The sequence below is a fragment of the Cryptosporidium muris genome, genomic scaffold (genome assembly GCF_000006515.1).
Source record: "Cryptosporidium muris RN66 scf_1106632354001 genomic scaffold, whole genome shotgun sequence".
Classification (NCBI taxonomy): Eukaryota; Apicomplexa; class Conoidasida; order Eucoccidiorida; family Cryptosporidiidae; genus Cryptosporidium; species Cryptosporidium muris.
In genome coordinates, this window is record NW_002196578.1 from 211,800 (window position 1) to 232,740 (window position 20,941).

The 20,941-nt window shown below is 24.0% G+C and overlaps 9 protein-coding genes across 9 annotated transcripts in view, besides 41 other annotated features; 5 read left to right on the top strand and 4 right to left on the bottom strand.

Annotated features, from left to right (window-relative positions):
* CMU_005990 (uncharacterized protein) overlaps positions 1 to 1,135 on the top strand; it is a gene marked incomplete at both ends in the record, with an annotated part of 1,944 nt that extends 809 nt beyond the window's left edge. The window contains 2 exons of the mRNA XM_002141989.1: positions 49 to 984; positions 1,094 to 1,135. Coding sequence (XP_002142025.1) covers positions 49 to 984; positions 1,094 to 1,135 — 978 coding nt within the window. The remainder of the gene's footprint in view (positions 1 to 48; positions 985 to 1,093) is intronic.
* Positions 1,028 to 1,071: a sequence feature (AT_rich).
* A 509-nt stretch (positions 1,136 to 1,644) lies between the features above and the next one.
* On the bottom strand, positions 1,645 to 5,790 carry CMU_006000 (patched family protein; the record flags this gene model as incomplete). The annotated part of the gene is made up of 1 exon (XM_002141990.1): positions 1,645 to 5,790. One exon carries the CDS (start codon positions 5,788 to 5,790, stop codon positions 1,645 to 1,647), a length of 4,146 nt encoding a protein of 1,381 aa, XP_002142026.1.
* A 15-nt stretch (positions 5,791 to 5,805) lies between these two features.
* Positions 5,806 to 5,842: a sequence feature (AT_rich).
* Positions 5,843 to 5,997: 155 nt separating this feature from the next.
* Positions 5,998 to 6,043: a sequence feature (AT_rich).
* Positions 6,044 to 6,170: 127 nt separating this feature from the next.
* Positions 6,171 to 6,222: a sequence feature (AT_rich).
* Positions 6,223 to 6,341: 119 nt separating this feature from the next.
* Positions 6,342 to 6,381: a sequence feature (AT_rich).
* On the bottom strand, positions 6,379 to 6,981 carry CMU_006010 (uncharacterized protein; the record flags this gene model as incomplete). The annotated part of the gene is made up of 3 exons (XM_002141991.1): positions 6,379 to 6,612; positions 6,676 to 6,739; positions 6,794 to 6,981. The coding sequence occupies 3 exons, from the start codon at positions 6,979 to 6,981 to the stop codon at positions 6,379 to 6,381; spliced, it is 486 nt and encodes a 161-aa protein (XP_002142027.1).
* Positions 6,641 to 6,674: a sequence feature (AT_rich).
* Positions 6,741 to 6,785: a sequence feature (AT_rich).
* Positions 6,982 to 6,989: 8 nt separating the features above from the next.
* Positions 6,990 to 7,799, bottom strand: CMU_006020 (uncharacterized protein; the record flags this gene model as incomplete). The annotated part of the gene is made up of 2 exons (XM_002141992.1): positions 6,990 to 7,065; positions 7,207 to 7,799. The coding sequence occupies 2 exons, from the start codon at positions 7,797 to 7,799 to the stop codon at positions 6,990 to 6,992; spliced, it is 669 nt and encodes a 222-aa protein (XP_002142028.1).
* Positions 7,800 to 7,860: 61 nt separating this feature from the next.
* Positions 7,861 to 7,894: a sequence feature (AT_rich).
* Positions 7,895 to 8,003: 109 nt separating this feature from the next.
* Positions 8,004 to 8,057: a sequence feature (AT_rich).
* A 195-nt stretch (positions 8,058 to 8,252) lies between these two features.
* Positions 8,253 to 10,665, top strand: CMU_006030 (uncharacterized protein; the record flags this gene model as incomplete). Its single annotated transcript, XM_002141993.1, has 4 exons — positions 8,253 to 8,265; positions 8,430 to 8,613; positions 8,689 to 9,069; positions 9,129 to 10,665. The coding sequence occupies 4 exons, from the start codon at positions 8,253 to 8,255 to the stop codon at positions 10,663 to 10,665; spliced, it is 2,115 nt and encodes a 704-aa protein (XP_002142029.1).
* Positions 8,367 to 8,438: a sequence feature (AT_rich).
* Positions 8,651 to 8,687: a sequence feature (AT_rich).
* Positions 9,071 to 9,127: a sequence feature (AT_rich).
* Positions 9,643 to 9,672: a microsatellite.
* Positions 9,752 to 9,828: a sequence feature (AT_rich).
* Positions 9,975 to 10,026: a sequence feature (AT_rich).
* Positions 10,298 to 10,348: a sequence feature (AT_rich).
* Positions 10,392 to 10,494: a sequence feature (AT_rich).
* Positions 10,508 to 10,542: a sequence feature (AT_rich).
* A 3-nt stretch (positions 10,666 to 10,668) lies between the features above and the next one.
* Positions 10,669 to 10,836: a sequence feature (AT_rich).
* Positions 10,837 to 10,900: 64 nt separating this feature from the next.
* Positions 10,901 to 11,010: a sequence feature (AT_rich).
* Positions 11,011 to 11,079: 69 nt separating this feature from the next.
* Positions 11,080 to 11,149: a sequence feature (AT_rich).
* A 25-nt stretch (positions 11,150 to 11,174) lies between these two features.
* Positions 11,175 to 12,497, top strand: CMU_006040 (uncharacterized protein; the record flags this gene model as incomplete). Its single annotated transcript, XM_002141994.1, has 1 exon — positions 11,175 to 12,497. One exon carries the CDS (start codon positions 11,175 to 11,177, stop codon positions 12,495 to 12,497), a length of 1,323 nt encoding a protein of 440 aa, XP_002142030.1.
* A 189-nt stretch (positions 12,498 to 12,686) lies between these two features.
* Positions 12,687 to 12,721: a microsatellite.
* A 707-nt stretch (positions 12,722 to 13,428) lies between these two features.
* Positions 13,429 to 13,449: a sequence feature (AT_rich).
* A 41-nt stretch (positions 13,450 to 13,490) lies between these two features.
* Positions 13,491 to 13,530: a sequence feature (AT_rich).
* A 131-nt stretch (positions 13,531 to 13,661) lies between these two features.
* Positions 13,662 to 13,717: a sequence feature (AT_rich).
* A 43-nt stretch (positions 13,718 to 13,760) lies between these two features.
* Positions 13,761 to 13,820: a sequence feature (AT_rich).
* Positions 13,821 to 14,425: 605 nt separating this feature from the next.
* Positions 14,426 to 14,508: a sequence feature (AT_rich).
* Positions 14,509 to 14,704: 196 nt separating this feature from the next.
* Positions 14,705 to 14,798: a sequence feature (AT_rich).
* On the top strand, positions 14,753 to 16,329 carry CMU_006050 (uncharacterized protein; the record flags this gene model as incomplete). Its single annotated transcript, XM_002141995.1, has 2 exons — positions 14,753 to 15,609; positions 15,642 to 16,329. 2 exons carry the CDS (start codon positions 14,753 to 14,755, stop codon positions 16,327 to 16,329), a joined length of 1,545 nt encoding a protein of 514 aa, XP_002142031.1.
* Positions 15,571 to 15,663: a sequence feature (AT_rich).
* A 144-nt stretch (positions 16,330 to 16,473) lies between the features above and the next one.
* On the top strand, positions 16,474 to 17,727 carry CMU_006060 (uncharacterized protein; the record flags this gene model as incomplete). Its single annotated transcript, XM_002141996.1, has 1 exon — positions 16,474 to 17,727. The coding sequence occupies one exon, from the start codon at positions 16,474 to 16,476 to the stop codon at positions 17,725 to 17,727; it is 1,254 nt and encodes a 417-aa protein (XP_002142032.1).
* Positions 16,482 to 16,502: a sequence feature (AT_rich).
* Positions 16,736 to 16,817: a sequence feature (AT_rich).
* Positions 16,967 to 17,034: a sequence feature (AT_rich).
* Positions 17,292 to 17,326: a sequence feature (AT_rich).
* Positions 17,718 to 17,742: a sequence feature (AT_rich).
* Positions 17,743 to 17,745: 3 nt separating this feature from the next.
* Positions 17,746 to 18,045: a sequence feature (AT_rich).
* Positions 18,046 to 18,160: 115 nt separating this feature from the next.
* Positions 18,161 to 18,203: a sequence feature (AT_rich).
* Positions 18,199 to 20,198, bottom strand: CMU_006070 (uncharacterized protein; the record flags this gene model as incomplete). The annotated part of the gene is made up of 3 exons (XM_002141997.1): positions 18,199 to 19,498; positions 19,649 to 19,808; positions 19,925 to 20,198. 3 exons carry the CDS (start codon positions 20,196 to 20,198, stop codon positions 18,199 to 18,201), a joined length of 1,734 nt encoding a protein of 577 aa, XP_002142033.1.
* Positions 19,502 to 19,556: a sequence feature (AT_rich).
* Positions 19,844 to 19,914: a sequence feature (AT_rich).
* A 165-nt stretch (positions 20,199 to 20,363) lies between the features above and the next one.
* Positions 20,364 to 20,440: a sequence feature (AT_rich).
* An 86-nt stretch (positions 20,441 to 20,526) lies between these two features.
* Positions 20,527 to 20,586: a sequence feature (AT_rich).
* A 288-nt stretch (positions 20,587 to 20,874) lies between these two features.
* Positions 20,875 to 20,902: a sequence feature (AT_rich).
* The last annotated feature ends 39 nt before the right edge of the window (positions 20,903 to 20,941 follow it).

Consider the following 20,941-nt stretch of genomic DNA (forward strand, 5'->3'; position numbering starts at 1 on the left):
ATCTTAAATTTCCTTATTAGCTAATCTCATAATTTCTGCAAAATACAGACTGAAATAATAAGTGTTAATAGTCGCAATATATTATATAGTAATGAGGATAATTTGCGTGATATTGAAATTGGGAATTCAATCAATACAATAATTAAGGAGCGAGTAGATGAAGTAGGCTTATTTAATTTAACATGTCAGATCTACTTCATTGTTAATGGTTCAAAACTAACTCAAAAAAGGTCATACAAATTTGCAGTCATAGCTCCATTCAATATATCACATAGATTATTTTATCACAATGACAATTTGAAGAAAAGCAAACTTTGTTTTATTGAGGTATCTCTAGAAAATATAACTCATCAAAGCATATCACTAGAAAAATTAGATATACAAAATTGGATAGATGAAAAAGGGAATAAGCAGAATATCCAAGTATCACAATTAAGTACTACACAATTCTATGATGAAAACTGTAAAAATACTTCACAATTATTATATAATAGTGGAGTTATTGTTTTACGTCCAAGATCTAGATATAATCAAATATTCTGTATATCTCAATCTCTTTATAAGGAATCTATAAATAATATTGATAAATATATAACAGGGCAGCTATCTATTTCTTGGAAAAGCAAAACATATGGTGATGCTTTTATGAACTCCTACAGTATTACTTGTCAAGTTTCTAATGAAGATATATATAACTTAAATGGAGTAGCTATAGATGTTATAGTTCCCTCTACAATTGAAATTCAAACTATCTTCACTATTGAAGTAATTATAATTAATGATACTGATAAAAGATTGCATGATATTGAATTAAGTATAGACAATGAAGCTTTACTTCCTTTTTGTATCCTTGGGATGGATATACTTCAAATTAAATTTATGGAACCAAATCAAAAAATCACAATTCCACTACAGTGCATCTCTTTCACATCAGGAGTTCATCCCATAAATGGAATTAAATTAATAAATTCTTCTGGAGAAGAGGTAAGTTTTTATTGTTAATAAATTTCGATAAGAAAAGTAGGTGAAATATAATATAATATTTAGTGATAAATAAGATATTTATTAATTCTTATTTGCTTATATATTGTAGATTTGTAAATTATATGGAAATAAAGAAATACTTGTGACATAAATATTTAAAGTATGCTAATAGGACTACATAAGCAAAAGGATATAATTACTTACCTTTGTATATACCTTATACTTTATATTTGATAAAACACCAATCCAAAAATTAATAGTAAAGTTTATATGGACAAGTTAATAAATTATGGATTTCTATATTTATAGACTTAGTATTAGAGATAGTAGAAAAAAGTTTAGGTTCTTGTTGATATAACATTTCGATGATTTAAAATATTTAGTTGTTCATTTATTGTATGGATTCTAATTTAGTTAGTTTAATATGAATTATTTAATAATATCAATAACTGATAAAAGAAATTTGCATAACTACTTATTAAAAAATTTAGAACTAATTTTTTCAGTTCTTAAAGCTGACTTGAAACCTCTTCTAACTACTCGAATAACTTGGTATTTTGACATGCTTAAAAGTATGTCTAGCTCTTCAGTTGACTTTTTACAACGAAGTAATCAGTTCATAAACAAGTGTAAAAAATAAAGGAATTCATTGAAATAACTTTAATAGACTGACTTTTTATGAAAATCTACAACACTTTGTTTTGATTTCTTCTTATTTCCCCAATAGGAAGTTACAAAATTCCCAAAATCATAGAGAATAGATAAAAGAGCAGGAGCTATTATGATACCTGTTATTGCAGATACACATAGAACAATAGTTGTGATCCAAAGAAAAACTTTAAAAGCTTCTGATGTTGCAAATGCCAGGAGTACAATACCAAGAAAAGTAGATATAGCAGCATACAACACATTTGGACCCATATCTAATAAAGAATCCTTAATACGTTCAACTCCATTATCTCTGTAAGTGATCAAAAATAAGTGTGTTATATGAACAACATATTCAATTGAGAATGAAACAGCTGTAGCTAATACCATAAATGCAACAATATCAAAAATAAGACCTGTAATATACATACACAAAATCACAATAACATCAATTCCACCGACAACAAGTCCAATAAAAATTCCAGTAAGAGGGTTTTGTATAATACAGAGTATTATTGAAACCCCCAATGTAACATACAAGAGAAGTTTCCAAACAATGGATAATATATGAGAATCTCTTTCAGCTTCTGCAAACCAATCACTGTATATATAAGTTCCTGGAAATTGTTTATTGAATACAACATCAATTAGATTATTCAGTCGTGTTAGGGTCTCATAATTATATTGCGAATTATTGGGATCATATTTTACAATAAGTAAGATACGAGATATTTGAATACCATCTTCTGGGTTTGGATTAAATATGAGCATAGTAGAATCATGCATTTCTGGTATTACATTTTGTAAGAAAGGAGTAACAGAACCTACATTATCTGGAGTATGTTTTGTATTGAGATATGAAATAGTACAAATAGTATCATCTTGATTTTGATCATCTTTTACAACTTTTTGATTTCTCCAATTTTCCAAAAATTTGTAATACTCACTTTTTGGAGCATTAGCAGGAGGTTCTGGAATATCAACATCTCCAGTACATTCTGCAAAAACTGCATAAATATGATTTGGATCTTCTGTATATTTATTTCCTGTAAAAAATGCTTCATAATCATGTACCCAACTTATAAGTGGACCTGTAATTGCTGGATCTTTAACTAAAATATTATCTACTAAATTAATAAAATTTTTGCGAACTTGACGATCTGACCAGTCTACTTTGTCACTTCCAGGTAATACAACAAACATAGGGCGAGCTTCTGAACCCCAAGAATTTGCTAAGGTTTCTTCAAAATAGTGTAAAGGTGACGATGGAGGTAAATATTTTTCAGCACTGAATTCTGTATTAACATGGCGTCCATATATAATACCTAAAATTACCATTATTAAAAAGAATAAACATGCAAATACTCTAAATGTAAAACTACACATTATTCTTAATATCAGATCAACCTTAGATGATTCTACCATTAAACGGCCTACCCAAATATCTTTCATATCAATATCTGATATATCTTCATTATCATTTGTAGATGAAGATTTATCTAACTTATTTGCATGCAAATTATCTTTATTTAAAGCTGATCTATCATTCCACCAATTTTTGGCCTTTTTATACTTTCTAATCACACCTCTACGGACACGAAATACAGGTTTAAAAATGAAACTACGTAGTACCAGTTTACTTTGTGAGGTTTCATTGACTTCATTTGATGAAATATCAACTTTCAAATTTGAAATATCTTCTCTTAAAAAAAGATAATTAGATTTCTTTTCTGACCATCTAAAACGTATAAAGGGTAATATATCACATTTTCTTTTAAAAACCCTCCTTTCATCCAATACAAATGATGGTAAGAATATAAGCCAGTGAAACATAAAAAGATACATAATTCCAAAACCTGCATGAATACAATAGTAACGTACAATTGGAAAATCTACTACAGTTCCTAGAAACAGAGCTGCACAGGATGTCAAACATGTCAGTGTAATAGAACTGAATACAACCGACCCAGATTCCACTAATCTTAAATATAAAAGTACTTCATTATCCCACATATTCTTAGAATCTAAATCATTATTAATTATCTTTTTCTCTCCATTAATCTCTAAAATAACTTCATCAATTTCAATACTTGATGCAATATAGGGTGTTCCATTAACTTGTTTTATTCTTTTATTTCCTTCTAAACTAGTGTTAGGAGGATCTTTATATATCTCATCATCTTCAGATACTTTTCTTGCTTGTGTCTCATTTGACTCTATCTTAGGGAGTTTTTCTATACTTTGGGTATCAAAATTATCATCTAAACTTATCTCACCACTAATTGTTTGTTCTGATGTTAATGTAGTCATATTTCTTCTTTCTTTTAAAAATTTTGCCCCAGGTTCTTCGGGGAAAAAACCTTTCCATGGTCTGTAAATATATTGGGTAATATCAAGAAATACATCATTGTCACAAATACGGACATATTTTGGATTAAGTTTAGAAAGATGGTTATGGGGTATACGGAGATATATCTTAGTTTTGGTATAAGTTCGGACTGTAATTATCATATAACTCACAACAATACCTAATAGCATATGAATAAATAACGGAGTTAAGGCTGATATTGGGACCCCAAAAACCATCCCTGTAGCAAAACTTCCCACTGTAGCATATACAGTTATTAATATTACTGTTGAAGATAACATAATTCTAGATTTTTTAGGGAATCTACCAGATATACAACCTGCCATAAATAATATCATTAATGCAAACGTAGCTAATAATAAAGGAGTTTCCTTATTAGCTAGTTCTGTCGTTTCATTTGATACATATTCTTCAGAATAATGAATAATATTCCATAAATTTGGATATTTAGTCACATCTATTGATTTGAACAATTTATTAGAATTATCTTCATATTCACTATCTAATTTTCGAATACTTTCAAATTCAGAAATAGATGTACTATTATTTGAATTCTCTTTTGTTATATTATAAATCTCATTAACTTGTAAATTTATACGATTTATTATATCTTCATTTAAAATATCATCTTCATTTAAAATATCATCTTCATTTACTTCTTGTCGAATACCATCTCCTGATAAAATATCAATCATATTTTGTTTACGAGTTTTCTGAACTAATTCAGCTACTTTATTTTCCCAAGCAATAATAACATCACTTGGTATTGTAGAGTTAAGACGATAAATAGACATTAAATGTTGAGTATTATTAATTCCAAAAGGCCATTCAGGTAAATCTTTATCATATGTATATTCATGTGGATAATATGCATGCTTAATAAGATTACCAGCTGCAAATTTTTTTATATCTACTCCTCCACAGCAGTCACCAGTAAAGGCATTATCAAAATCTTCTTCTGTAAAAATTCCCTTACCTGAATTTGCCATAAATAACCCAAAAATAGATACAACAATACAAGGAGAACCTGTTATTGATGTTCCTGTAGGTTGGTGAAGACAAATATTATCCCAACTCCAAATCTTACCAGTTTTATCTGTTACTGTAATATTCTGAATAGCCAATTCATTCAACCATATCTGTTTAAGTGGAATATATTCTAATAAAGATGTTCCACTAGGTCCCATATTACTATATAAAACTGGGACTATTGGTGAATCTTTCCCAAATAAATTTCTTAGTTCTGTTTTACGTTTTGAATATATAGATTCTGTTGGGACAAATAAATTTGGTGATCCATTTATTTCTAAATAAAAAGGTTTTAATTTCATTAAACCCAACGCTACAACTAATCCAAACATCAAACCAATTGTATTACCAAATATTAATAGTATTCTAGGATGTTTAATAGCTCCTCGTGATGTAGTCTTACCAAGTCTTTTTGTATATCTATCAAATAAATGAGTACAAGAAAAAAACTTAAGTGAAGAAATTTTAGATAATTCATTCCTCTGCTGTCTATCTCCATCTAATGTTGATTCATCTTGAGTTTCTAAAGAAGTACTAGAATTATGTCTTAAAATTTCAAATCTACGCCAAAATTGCCACCACCGTATATTATCATATTCTTCATCATTAGTAGACTTATCAATATTAAATACTTGTAAATTTACTTGATTTACTTGAGATTCTAAATGATCTGTAGATTGGATCCTTACATCCTCTGAATCATTATTCAAAGAATCTTCCATATCTACTGGATCTATAATCTCTTCTTCTTTATTAGACATTTCTATTTGTATCTCAATATTATAATAAGTTTATTATCATTTATTATTAAATCCAGTCTTGATGTTGAACTATAAAATTGAATATTACGCAAATATATCCCTTATTGTATAAATTAAAATAACTTTTACTCCAAGATAGTCCAATACCTACCTAATGAAGGGAAGAACAGTGGTACCCAAAATATCAACTATATGTAAAAGGATTTCTAATAATTAAATAACTTCAATTTTCTTTTTTTTTTAAAAAATAAAACCCCCTCAAAGAGTTGAGTAAATTTCTCAATTTGAAAATTGTTAATGTACAAATAGGCGCCAAAATAATGACAAGATAATGTTAAGGCGCCATATTTTTATATTTATATTACTGGATCTTTTAGGCCATATAATAAATTATTTAAGATAATTTATTATAAAAAAAAGAAAATTTATTTAGTATACGATATCTTAATCAATAATATATTAAATACCTTCTTTTCTCTATTTCCCTTATTAAAAGATATAAATTAGATATATTATCAAATATCTTTTAATATTGTGGATTTCAGCTTAACAATTTTAATATAATAGTTAAATAAATATTCATTTAATTTACTCTCTCCCTATAATATTTGAATCTATTAAATACGGTATCTCGGCTGCTAACCAAGGAGCTAAACCCATAGCAAGTACATGGGCAATTCCAAATTTGGGGCAGTTCTTTGCCCATAATGGAATAAAGTGAATATCTAAACATATCTTTCCTCCACGATACATCTTTTCTGTCTTACCATCTAATTGTGGCAATTCAATTTCTATTGGAGTTAATGGATATTTATCGGGTATCTAAAAATAGTTATTAGTAATAGTTATGAATATAAAAAAACAAAAAATTAATATATATAATACCTTAAACTGAAAATCAAATTCATATTTATCCATATTATATATATACCAACATTTACCCGTCCATCTAAAATATATTTAAATTATATTACTTTATAAATTTTAGTAATATTCTACTTACTCTGTTCCTTGAGGATTTGATTTAATATAAAACCAATCTTGACCTGTCTCTTTAAGTAATGTAATATACTTTATAATAGATGATAACTCTTCTTTGAGTCTATTATTCCATTCCTTATTATTAGGACCAGCATTTAAACTCATTAAAGGAATCTTATCAATTATTAAACGGTTTTTGAAATTATTCATTATTAAAATTATACACTGGAGCGCGGAGGTTCTACTATTCCAATATCTTGTAATGGGATATTTTGACATTCAATATCACTTGATCTAATAGTATAACAATATAGAAATATGATTATATAAGTTAATATAATACTTGAAAATAATACTAAAGATATACAAGTACCAGAATATACACAGAGGCTTATGTGAATAAATTCCTGATTACCTGAATGACAAATAATATACATTAATGAAGATACTGTAATATATAATACATCAACTATAATATTTAATCCATATATTGTAAATAATAAAGTATCTATATCTGTAAAATAATTGAATTGTTCATATCTATGGGGTATAATAATAATTCTAATTGCCAATATTATAAGTAGAGTAATATTAAATATTGAACATAATACAAATATTAAACTAATAGGAGATCTTGGAACTGGTGTAACCCTATGTAATATTGAAAATATAGCTGATATCATAAATATAAACATATCGAATACTAAATATTTTATATAACTAATGGGCCATTTAGAATTAATATCGCAAGTTTCTTGTAAATTACCTATATATTCAAGAAATTGAGTTAAATATAAGCATCCAATAATTCTATTTACAATAATTCCAATTATGATTGCAATAACTGTGATATTTATAAGTGAATTAATAGCTAGTAAGGGTAAAATTATTGATATAATTATTATAGTAATACAATGCCATAATATTGAATTATATTCAATAAGGTGATCTCTATTATTATGTTCACGATCTATTTTTGAGTTTTTCATTTCATTAAGATTAAAGGCATTCATCCACTTAGCTTTCATTATATCATCTTCTCAAATTACAAAGATATCAATTTTAAAGGATAATCCACAAATATTGAAGAATATAATATATAATTAAAATCTTTTAAATAAATGATTCTAAATATTGATTTTAGCCAGAAAACTTCTTGATATACTACATTCTATTTTTTACTTGACAATATTTCGTTATTTTTGCTACAATATCTCTTCAATTCTCTTTTCTTTAAATTAAAAATAAATAATGATTATTCTATTGTAATATAATCTTAATATAATGTAATTCAAAGGTTATAACCTAGTTTTTATGTCAAATAAAGACAATAGAAACCTCAACAATTAGAATTCGAGTATAATTGCGCTTAAGATAGTGAAAACTATAAATTATTGGCGCCAGATATGTAATATTGCGGCAATTTTGATCAAAAAATACAGCTATTTGTTTTTAGATAGACTTAGTGGTTGAATACTAATATGGAAGATATTGGTAAATTTCCGTTATTTTTGGACTATAAATGTTGTATTGTATAAGTTAGTGGAACTGAAGATAATTATTAAGATTTAAAAAAGAAGTTGATAATAGCTTTGATATATTTAATATGATATTTATAAATTATATAATTTTAAGTTTAAAGTTATGTTTTTTATTAGAATATATTAGATTCTATGTAAAAGCTACAGATAAATTATTATATGAATTAGAAACTATAAAATCATCTTTACCAGAATTTATATATAGTGAACCCTCTAGTAAACTTCCACTTAAAGGCAGTGATCTTATATCTTTTAATAAACAACAATCTTCTACAGCTAATATTACTAATACTAAATTAGGGTAAGTATTAATAAAGTATTTTTTTTGTAATAAAGCCAATATATTTTGATATTATTAATGTATTTTATTTTATAGATTATCAACAATAAAACTTTTAAAAAGGCCTAAGCGTAAAGTTGATACTTCAAAATATTCTATTCCAAATATTCAAGATAAAGAAGATGATTTATATACAGATCTCCAGAGTTTAGAGGAACAAATTAAAGATATGAAAGATAAAATTAGTTTACTTAAAAGTGATATATTTACTAATTCAACAACAAAACCGGATACACTTCCAATTATGGCAATTCCACAAAAGTGGGATATAAATCCAGAAAAATCTATTGAATCAAGTCAAGAACCTGAGTTAGATCCAAATTTAAAGAAATGGTTTGATGAATTACAAACTACCTCAATACCTTCTACTAACTCTATACCAGGTTCTAAATATCCTATATTAGATGATCCAACAAGGTAAATTTTTACTTTATATATATACTTGTATTTATTTTAAAATATTTTATTTATTTTAGGCCAAAGATTTTGAAAGAACAATTGAAGAATACTCCAAATTGGAAAGGCTCAGCTGGACAATTAATCAAGGGAGTAACACCTATAGATAAACTTTCAATAAATTATGATGATGAAGATCGTTCAATATTACCTGAAATAAATATTGAAATAGGGGTAAATGAAGATACGAATACAGTGGAATTAAAAGATCCTGAAGAAGTATCTCTTAAAGAAGATTTATTAAAGATAAAACCTATTTTATCAGATAATATTTCTGGAGGTAGTATTATTGAGGAGAAAGATTTTGAATATAGAGGCGAATTATTTGCAAAAGATCCTATTGATTTTAAGAATACAATGGAAGATCCTGTACCAATTGATTTTCATAATATTGAAGATGTTAGTGAAGATTCTTTAGAGTTTAAGGAACTAAAAGAGATATTTCCAGTAAGACAAAAAAGAAATAAATCGAAGGAAATTAAGAAAAATTCTAAAATAAAGAAGATTAATACTGAATATTTAAAACATATAAATTCATTATCATCATTACCATTATCATCATCAAAAGAGAAATCCTTAGAGTTACATATTGATAATATTCAATCTTTGGATACCCTACCACTAACATCTATTATATCTACTGATAAATTTTCATTTAAATCTAATAATAATAAAAAATTATCAAATTCTATATCTAAAATTAAAAAAAATAATTTTATTGATTCTTCAGGTTATAAAGACTTGGAATTTATTCAAGAATCTAATTTGTTAAGTTCACCTTCAACAATAATAGAAGAAGAGAATTTGTCAAAAAGTTTATTATCTGAAAAATTCCCTTTAAAAGAATCTATGAAAAATTTGTATTCTAATAAATTAAATCAAATAAATACTTTAGATAATATAATAATAAAAAATAAAGATTCAATAATTAAGCAATCAGGTAATAAATTACAAGAATATATTACTAAGTCTCCAAAAGGTAAATCTTTTATACAAAAACCTATAAATACAACAGGTTATACTGATTTATTAATAGAAGATTTTAAATTATTTCAAGATATTGGAAACTCATTTGATAAAAAAATCATTGGTAAAATTGAAAAAACAGAATCTCAGTTACAAGATAATATAAATAATGGTATTGTTACTAATAAACAGAAACAAATTAGTAACCCTACAATTATTTCTCAATTAAAATCTAATCAAATAAATAAATCATTATTAAATAATGATATTTTATCTAAGGGGTTTTATAAACAAAATTCAGATATTACTTTAATACCTAAAAATAATAGTTTTAATTTATCATTATTAGATATAAATCCAAAACATATATTATCTAAAAATTTATTAAATATTACATTAAGAAATCAAAATATTTTAAAAGGTACTAATGAACAAATAAATAATAAAGTTAATAATATAACTAATAAAGAATCTAGAGTTATGGATATTTCATATAATAAAGTGAAGGAAAAATCTGAAGATAAGGAAAATCAGCTTTTTATATTTGGAGAACTTGGTACTAACATAAAGTTACCTAAGAGGAAAAGATAGATCTATATTATTTAGAATATAATAAGTTCTTAATTATTTTATTTCATTCTTTAAAATTAGGATATTTATTATTATTATAAAATTATTATGATTTATTTATGATTTCTATTTAAATATTTATTAAAGTATTTTTATTTCTAAATATCTCTTAAATATATTTTATATAATTATCACGTTATTATAAATACATAATAGCGGTAGATATTTAGAATAATTAGATCTAAACTTAAGTTTCTTTTATTATGTTTTATTAAATATTTAAGTATATAAAATATTTAAATATGACTATTCTACATTTAAATTTAACCTATATTATAATATATGGTTTATTTATATATTTATTAAGAGTAGAAACGGGAACATCTTTAAATATAGATTTGTTTCATATTAATAGTAAGTGAGGAAACTTATAAGATTATTAAATAAATCATTAAAATAAAACAATTTCTTTATATTTTAAATTAGAAAATAATAAAAAAAAAAAGTCATCTAAATTTGATGAAGTTGTTATGGGTATAAAAACAACTGATATTGAAAAATCACTTGAAAATGATGATATTCTTGAAAGTAAAACCTTTGAATTATCTGAAAGTAATACAAAGTCATTTGATATAACTAAAAATATAAATATAAAAAGTAGTGAATTTGTTAAATTATGGTTAGATGATGTAGATATTAGATCATTTGGAACATCTAATATTGATAATATAAAAACTATATATTCTACAAAGGAAGATGAAAATATTTTTAGTGATAATGAATATCAAATAGATTTTCTTATGATGGAAAATAATATTCGTGAAAAATTAAAAACTATTCGTGAATATGAAAATATAAATAATAATGAGACTATAGATATAGATGATTATACTAAGAGACGAATTATATCTGCAGGAGTTCAGATAAGTGTACCAATTGAACAAGAACAAGATAAAGATAAATTGATTAAACAAAATCAACAAATAAATAAGATAGAATGTAAAGAAATGGAAATTCAACCAATAATTCTTACTGAATCTAAGCAATTAATAGCTGTACAAATATTAGAAGGTATAATCCCAATTCATAAAATAGGGAATCAAGTTACTGAAGATTATTGTAAAGGAAATCCATCATATGAAATTAATCAGTTAAATATTAACCAAGATAATAGTAAAGAAATTCAAGAAATAATTAAGAAATTAAATAATAGTAAACAAAAATTAAATCAATCTATAGCAGAGAAGAAACTTCAAATAACCCAATTAAGGTATGAATTAGATAATATGGTAAATTCTGTAAATCCTTCAAAATCAGGGAATATTGAGCTAACTAAGAAGGAATTGAGAAAAAAGAATATAGAACTAAATGATTTAATTTATAGAAAACAAAAAATAAAAGCTAATATAACTACTCTTAAGAGATATATTAAAGAGACTGAAGAGATATCACCAGTTAGATCTAAAGGGGAATCTAGAAAAGAGGTTAAAAAAGACACTTTGAATGAAGATACTAAAAAGAAGATTGAAATGTTAGCTAAAATGACTTTATGGCTTCAAGAAAATACCAATGTATCTATTACAAGAGACACGCGTCAAAAGCGTGGTGAGAATACTATAAGACATTTATCACATCTATATATAAATAATAGAGCGCTTTTTGATACTACCGCTAGATCTATAAAAAGTAAATATATAAAAGTAAGGGATTCTAAACGAGCTAATTTACTCAGTAATACATATTCTGATATAGATAAGGAAAATATAGATATATTAACTAATAAGACAATTGGACAAAATGGAGAGGGGGAAGAAGTTGAATTTGTAATAAGTGAAGAATCTACAGTATATTGAAGATCCCAAGATTTTGAATAATGGAATAATTTAGTTAACTCATAATAAGTAATCGATTTTATATAATAAATAAGAATGTACCTTTATTTATAGATCTAACTTAATTATAAATAAGTACAGTTATTATGGAGTTTAGATTATAAATAAACTTTTTTTTCTTTTTTTATATCAATAGTGATACAGTCAATAATATGTATGTATATATATATATATATATAAATATAGAGATGATTTTAAATTTTAAAGTAAGTTCTTCCTTTAATAAATATTAATATTACAAATCCTTAGTTGTATTAATTGAGGTAATCTTAATTTGATCTTAGATACTAATTTACCTATCTTATATATTCCTTGTAAAAAGTAACATATTAGAATATCTTCAGATATGAGTTGATTCTAAAATAAGTCATTAATGAATTCTGAAAACTTGTCTATTATGCGGTATGTAATTACATATTTCTCTTGTCGCCAAATGTTGAATATTGGACTTCGGAAGTAAATTTAATTTAGGATATAGTAATCATATAAATTAAAGATAGATATTTTGCCTATGATGTTCTGCATGTATTAAATGAAGTTCTATTCTGTTGTTTCGAGCTATTGAACCTACTCGGAAGCCAGAGGAATATCATGAAATTTAATTTTTGAAACTGAGGCATTATTATTAATATGTAATACATAAGATATTGTCCTTTATAACTATGAAAATTAGGATATCTATTTAAAATATATCAAATATCATAAAGTTAGAAATGATATCTTACTAATTTAGGATCAATTTATAAATATACCCGATTTATGATGATGATTTCGCTCCCTCTTCCAAATATTCTTATAATGAAGAATTTCTTGCGATTCCGGAATCAATTTAGAAATCTGAATATTGTATTAAAGATTTAGAGTTTCAATATTTATTCAATCTATTAGATTCTTTTTTTATTATATAATTATAGTAGATAAGATTCACTATATGTATGATTCTTTAAATCTTACTAATTTTTATAATATAATGTATTTAATCTTTTTATTATTTGAAATTAGAAGTAATGAAAATCTCCATCTTCTAGATATAACTTAACTTAACAAATTTTACCAGATAATATCATTAATTTGAAATATCTAAATAAGTCTTAATTGTTAATCTATTAGAATAAAATAAAGGCCATATTAAATAATTTAAAGATATTAATTGTTATTGATCTATAATATATTGTAATATACTTAAAAGGAAGTTCCCAAATAAAATAATTTGGAGTGATTTTGTTTTAATATTATTATATAATTGTTCAATCTTTATGATATAAATTTTTTTAGTATTATTTTCAATACAATACCAATTCTTTTCTATATGCAACCTCAACTTTTTACCTCTCAAAGTATAGAGATAATGTTAGAATAACTTATTAAACTATTAGTATAGTAGTAGCAAATACACAAAATATTGAAGGAAGAAATATAGTACAATGATTATAATAAAAAAGTGTAATTTTAAGTATAAGAGTATAAAGATTATATTAAGAGGAAATATTAATGAAGCATTATTTAGAGAAATAATTTAATACATAATTGCACGTATTTTATGTATAAACTTTTTCATTATCTTTTTGTATCCTCTGAAAAGTATTCTCTATCCTGTAATAAATAAAATTCCATTGACTTTAAAAGATCTTCTATTATTACCTGTCTTCATACAAAAATAAAGAGTTTTAATATGTAAGAGTTTATGATAAAATAATAGATAATGCAAATATCCTAGGTAATAGACATATAAATGAGGACAAAATTAATTTATTAATGTTACATTCTACTTTTTTTGTTGAAAAATTAAATAATGATTGAAGATATGTAGAATTTACCTGACAAATTTGAAATATTAATAATCGGATTATATTGTACTAAAATAGTGGAAAATATAATATAAATACAGGTATAAAAAAGTTTTAAACATTTTTTTTTGTTTGTTATACTTTATTATATTTTTAAGTAATTTATAAATATTATTAATATTATAGTGGTAACCCCCAATAAATAAGTTTTGAATTTTCTAATATAATACTTACTGCATGTTAATTAACTGTCCTTATAAACTATTAAAAATACCGCTTAAAAAAATCATACCGTCTAATTTGCATAATACATGTATTATTTATTTTACCGGTACCCTAAATACCTAAAGTTAATATAAAATATTGCAATTTACTATTTGCTAATATTAGTATTATATAAATTTGTAAATTTAGATTATTTATTTCAATATGATTAATTTATTTTGGTATATTTTATTTTTTTTATTAAATTTTTGGTTTATAGATTGTAGATATGGTAACTCAAATGAGGATGATAGTTTAATAATGGGATTAAATTCGGGATCTGCAGAGTTACCATTAATTAATTCTCAATATAGGATAAGAGTAAGGAAAACAGATCCATTATTACGTAGAGTTGTTATTAAGGGGATAGAACCTAAATTTCCCTTAGATATTAATGCTGATGGCCAAATTAATAATCAATCTAAATATTATAAATCTTCAATCCCAATTCATGTCCCACGAATGATAAATAAATTAACTAAGAAATTAAATAGAATCCCTATTATATCACAATCACCTCCTATATTACCTCTTGAACCAGTAGAACGTTTAATTTCATTCGCTATTGAAATTTGTAAATTACCTTCATTATGGTATTTAGAACTGATATATTGTATGTATAAAGGAGTTTTACCTTATATAAATGGAGTATTAATGAGTTATTCTTTACAAGATATTGTAGGAGCCGCATTAGCATCTATGGACTTACCTAGTGAAGGGTTTAATACAAGATATTGTAAGATTGCAATACCACTTTTTAGTGATATTGCTATTCAACCATATGGGGATCAAATTTGTTCAAGAATGCGTCAATGTTTAACTGATCGTGAATTTTTAGATGGTGAAAATATTTATAGAACAAAGAAATGGGAAGATAGAGTTATTAATCTTTATAAAGATAAACCATCATTTTATAGAGGATTACATTCAAGATCTTATGCTCAAAAAATAATAACAGAAATTCTTATGTATCATAGAAAAACTTTAAAAATAATAAAAAATATTTTTCTTTTAATAAGAAAGTAAATATTGATAAATTATTTTATGTTATTAGATATTTCAATATGATATTTATACTTAATGAATTCTTAATAGATAATGGATATAAAAATCCAGATGTATTTGAAGTTTCTATTAGTGATTATTCTGCTATTGGTGATAATAGTCTAAATAAAAAGTCAGTTTTGAAGATGATAGCATCATGTATTAATAGTTTAATAGATATTCATTTTCTATCAAATACTGTGGATTATTTACCATATTTAACTTCTGTTGGTTATTCTCCATTTTCTAATACTATAATGGAATATGCTTGTACAAAAATGATTTCAATAGGATTTATTAGTAAAAATGTTGAAGTTCCAAAAACACTTTCTAAAAAAGAAGTTGTATTAATTGCAGATCCAGGTATTTTATATAGAAATAGTGAATGTGACTATAGTCAATATTTGTTAGAAGGTGAATGTAATAAAATAGATGATAATAGACCTAGCAAACTTTTAATTGAAACACCAGGATCTTCAACAAAATTAGATTCTGTTGATATTAATAATACAGAATTTGGTAAACAATTTAATGAAGAATCTGAAAGTAAATATCAAATAGAAGAAATAAAGCAAGAACTAGATAATACATATACATTAGATATTGATTCAACTTGTAGTGAATCTATAGATAAACCTGCAACGAAAACGTACTGTTTTAAGGTAGATAATGAGCATGAGTATATAAAATATGATTGAATTAATTTAGATAAAAATGATCTATAATATAAGTTTTTAACTTTACAGAATGTGGGCTAATATCAAGCTTAAAGCTTAGAAATTACTTGACATAATACCTAAGAAATTAACTATATAATTTATTACTGTAGAGAATATAGAAATATGAGTTCAAAATTTATTATTTATTTTTTGGTTGAATTATATATTCAGATGTATAAATGTTCAAACATTCAGATGGGATTAATATTTATAGATGTTTTCTCATTGTTAAATATTAAATATGAGAATAATAGTAACTCACATATATCTGAGGGTACTATTAAAAAATTATTCAGAATAAGTAATAATAGTAAATTAATTAGTAATAATGATATTATCTCTAGTACTTTAGATTCATTGGAATATAGAGATAATAACAATTCTGATAAATATAATATGAATTATATAAAGTATGAAAATATTAAAGATTTTGATAAACTTCTAGAAAATAAAAATTTTAATAATTTGAAACTATTATCTCCAAATTATAATACAGAATTGAATATCAAAAATATTACAGATAAATCAATGAATTTAAAGAGTTCATATAATTTAGAAGATAACTTTAAACCAATAGAAGAAATAACGTATTTTGATCATAATTATTCTATATCTGATAATATAAATATAAATACTTCTAATCTTATAAATAATTCATCTAATAAATTTAAATTTTATTATATTGGACCTCAAAATCCATCATATAATTTTGAATCTAATTATAAAAATGAATCAAATATTTTTGGAATGCCATATGTATATTTGATAAAAGATAATTATAGAAATGAATCATATCCAGTATGTGAAATAAAATCCTGTAAGAAGTTTAATGAAGAACCTTTAATAAAAGAAATTATTGAATCAAATATAACTAAAGAGTTTTGTAAATCTAATGATTTAAATGGACTATTTATATCTAACAATATTTCAGATCTGAATTCAAATAATATCTTAATATATAATGATATAAATAATTCAAGATTTGAAATTTCTGAAATTGATCACAATCAAATAGGATTTAGAATGTTGAAACAAAAAGTTAAGAAGAAAAAGAAAAGTTTGTTTGATAAATTTAGAACAACTTTAAAATGGTTTGTCTGTGCAGAAACACTTTTAGCTGGTTGTGCATGCTGTTTAATGATTACAGAAACTTGTTTAATAGCTGTTAGTGAAAATTCAAATAGATATGATATGAATATGTATGATCCATATGATTATGATCCTTATATATATCCTCATGAACCAATTAGAGTAAATAATCCTTTACAAAATAAAGATAATATATATTTAGGTATAAATTCAAGATCAAGATATGAGGAAAATAAATCACACCCTATTGAAGGATTAAGTTTACTGGATATATTAGCTAATATTTAAAAAATATATAATAATCAAATTATTATAATTTACTTTATATTTGATAAATTATTCAAATATATATTTTGTAATAGTTAGATATTAATATATTGATATTATTATTAAATTCAGAATTAATTATTATTGATAGTACTATTTATATTCAAAACTTGTGAGATAAAATATAATTAGATTTATTAATGATTATTATAAATATATTAGTGAAGTATCTTAATTTTTCTTTAATATTTCTAGATTATAAAAACAATATTTTGTTTATTTAAATATATTAATAATTTATCATTTATTTAAAAATTAAATTAATATTATAAAAATTTAGTTTAAGTTTAATTATTTAGTAATAGATCTTTCAAATAAAAATAATATTAGGAATATTTATAAAGAAAACAAGATTTAAGTAAAAATTCAAATGTCTACTATTATAAATCTACTCTTATTTTATTTCATATTATTATAATAATATAAAAATTTTTATTCTTCTATAGATAATTCAGGTTCAAAAGAAATATCAGATTCTGATTCACTTTCAGTGTCACTTATGTCGTAATTAGAAATTTCACTAGGTGTAATTTTTTTATAATTTCCCAAGAATCTATTCTTAGTTCCTAATGATTGTTTATCACTCATTTTTTTGGAGTAATTCTTTTTATCTTCATTCTTTTTGGTTTCTAAAAGTTCTAATACATCCAAATATGGTTGGTTTATTTCTTTAAATTGTTTTTCCTTAGTATAATTTTCAAGTAATAATTCATCTTGTAAATTTAAAATTACATCATCTCTTTTATAATTTTCATAATTTATTGGGTCATAAATTTTTCCACTTTTATGATAATGGGACCATCTACGAGCCTCTGGTTTCCTCCCAATATTATATTTCCTCATATATTCTAATTTTTTACCTCCTTTTATTTGTACAATAGGAATTTGAAGATTTAATAAATCTACATGGGTAAATCCTTCTTCAATCATATTAGTAAAATCAAATCTATGATTACTTACAAATCCAGTTTTTATTGCTTGATAGCAAGCTGCATTACTTATACTATCAATTATAGACAAATTTGGAGCAATTAATACATACTTCTTAGGAGTTACATTTTTTAACCACTTTCTGACTATACTTATACAGTGAATCCTATATTTAGATAGTTCTAAATCCTTTTTTTTATATACTAATAATGATTTAATAGCTAATGAAGCATGTATTATCAAATTATTTGGCCATCCTGCATATAATGTACCACTATGAAGAATATATAAAGATAGTATAAATGCACGAATAGGTATAAAGGGTTTATTGGGATTTGAATAATATTTCCACTTGCTAGACTTGTGTAAAAATTTTAAAATATTCCATAATATAGCCTCAGCAGGTTTTACAGAATCATTATGGTACCATATATTTAATCCTTTATTCATATAAGATCGTAATATCAGTTCATCAAAATCATAGCACCTCATTGATTTAGATAAAATTGGATAAGTTCCTTGATACATACATAATAACATATCATCACAAGCTTGATTTCCATGTAGATTTAAAAGTGAATCTGCAATATTTGCTATATTTTCTCGGCAATATCTTACATCTACAGCTAAAGTACTATTAATCTTGTTAATAGATAATAATGATGCTCCTAATATATCTTGCATAGTCTCAGAACTTGGGATACCCTCTAAATATGGATATAGAGAATCAAACATACAAAAGGCTACTCTTAAATAAAACTGATTAGGTAGTAGGCATTCTTCAACAGCAAAAAGTATAAATCTGAATAATTTTATTTTTAATATATTATTATCAAATTATATTAAATTATTAAAAAAAAGGGGTATAAGAGTCAAAAATATCATAAAAAAACAGTAGTTAAAGATAAGTTTATTTTGTAAATTAAGTAGAGTCAATATCAATAACACTTACCTATCAATAGCAACTGCTGGAAGAACTTTCATACTATCTTCAGTTATTGGAGATGGAATTCTTAGTTCAGAAAATATGTTAGGATAATGTATTGGTATCTCAATTCCTTCCCAACCTGGGATACTATCAAGAATATAAATATTCTTACGTTCCAATAGATCTACAATATTACAAATAGATCAATTTTTTTTTGTCAAAAAAAGATTAAATATAAAATTATGTCAATAAAATTAATAATATTTATTATATTTTTTTCTTAAAAAAAAGAAACTATACCTTTATTATCAAATATTTCCACATCCTTAGCTTTAGCCCTAGCAACTTCTCCTGTTCCAAAAACACCAACAATTGCAGGATATATAGATAAATTATCTTTAGGTACTAATTCTTTTTTAAGATCTGTATTGAGTTTTTTAAGAACTTTATCCTTTGCCCTTTTTATTATTTTTTTAATTGGTTTGACATCTATTTCAATATCATACAACCATATACTATCAATTATACAGAATATTATCAATACTGAACAATAAAAAAGCTTTATAAAATGCATATAGTGTAAATAATATAAACTGGATATTTTCTAACTAGAATTAATTTTTAAATACTACATACAAATTTCTTTCTAATTTCCAAGAATGATACCTAGTCTAAATCTTTTACAACAATTACCCGCCAAATCATAAATGCATGTCAAGTTTAGATCTGTGTAACTTTGATTTTTTTTTTAATATTTTTTTTTTCTAGATTAATATACTAAATTATTGGTGATAGTATATAATATATAAATATTTAGGAGATTATTATATCAAAAACTCCATTATTAAAGGAGATATTATCCTAATAAACAATACTACATAATATTGTCTATAAAATAGTTGAAATTTAGATTTATTTAATTATATTAAAAATGAGCTAAACTATATAATATTAATAAAATTGAAGTTCTTCAATACATATTATATTTAATATACAAGCTAAAAATTTCTTAATTAAATTTCAATTTATAGTAAATATAGAAGATTTTGTACTTCTCTCGTAGTTTGGAGAGCAGTAGAATAAAAATAATACTCCAATCAGTATAATGGCGGTCTTGAAAACGTTACTTCATTGGTGAGGATTATTTTAATACAAGTAGTAAAATTAATAAATAAGAGGTATGAAAAGGTTCCAACTACTTCCCTATCTCTCTTTTGTAATATGGCTGCTTTTTTTTGGGTTCTTCCCTCTTAATTTATATAGTTTAAAATTAAATAAGTCTACTGACACTATACCTATTAATAAGAATTACTGGGC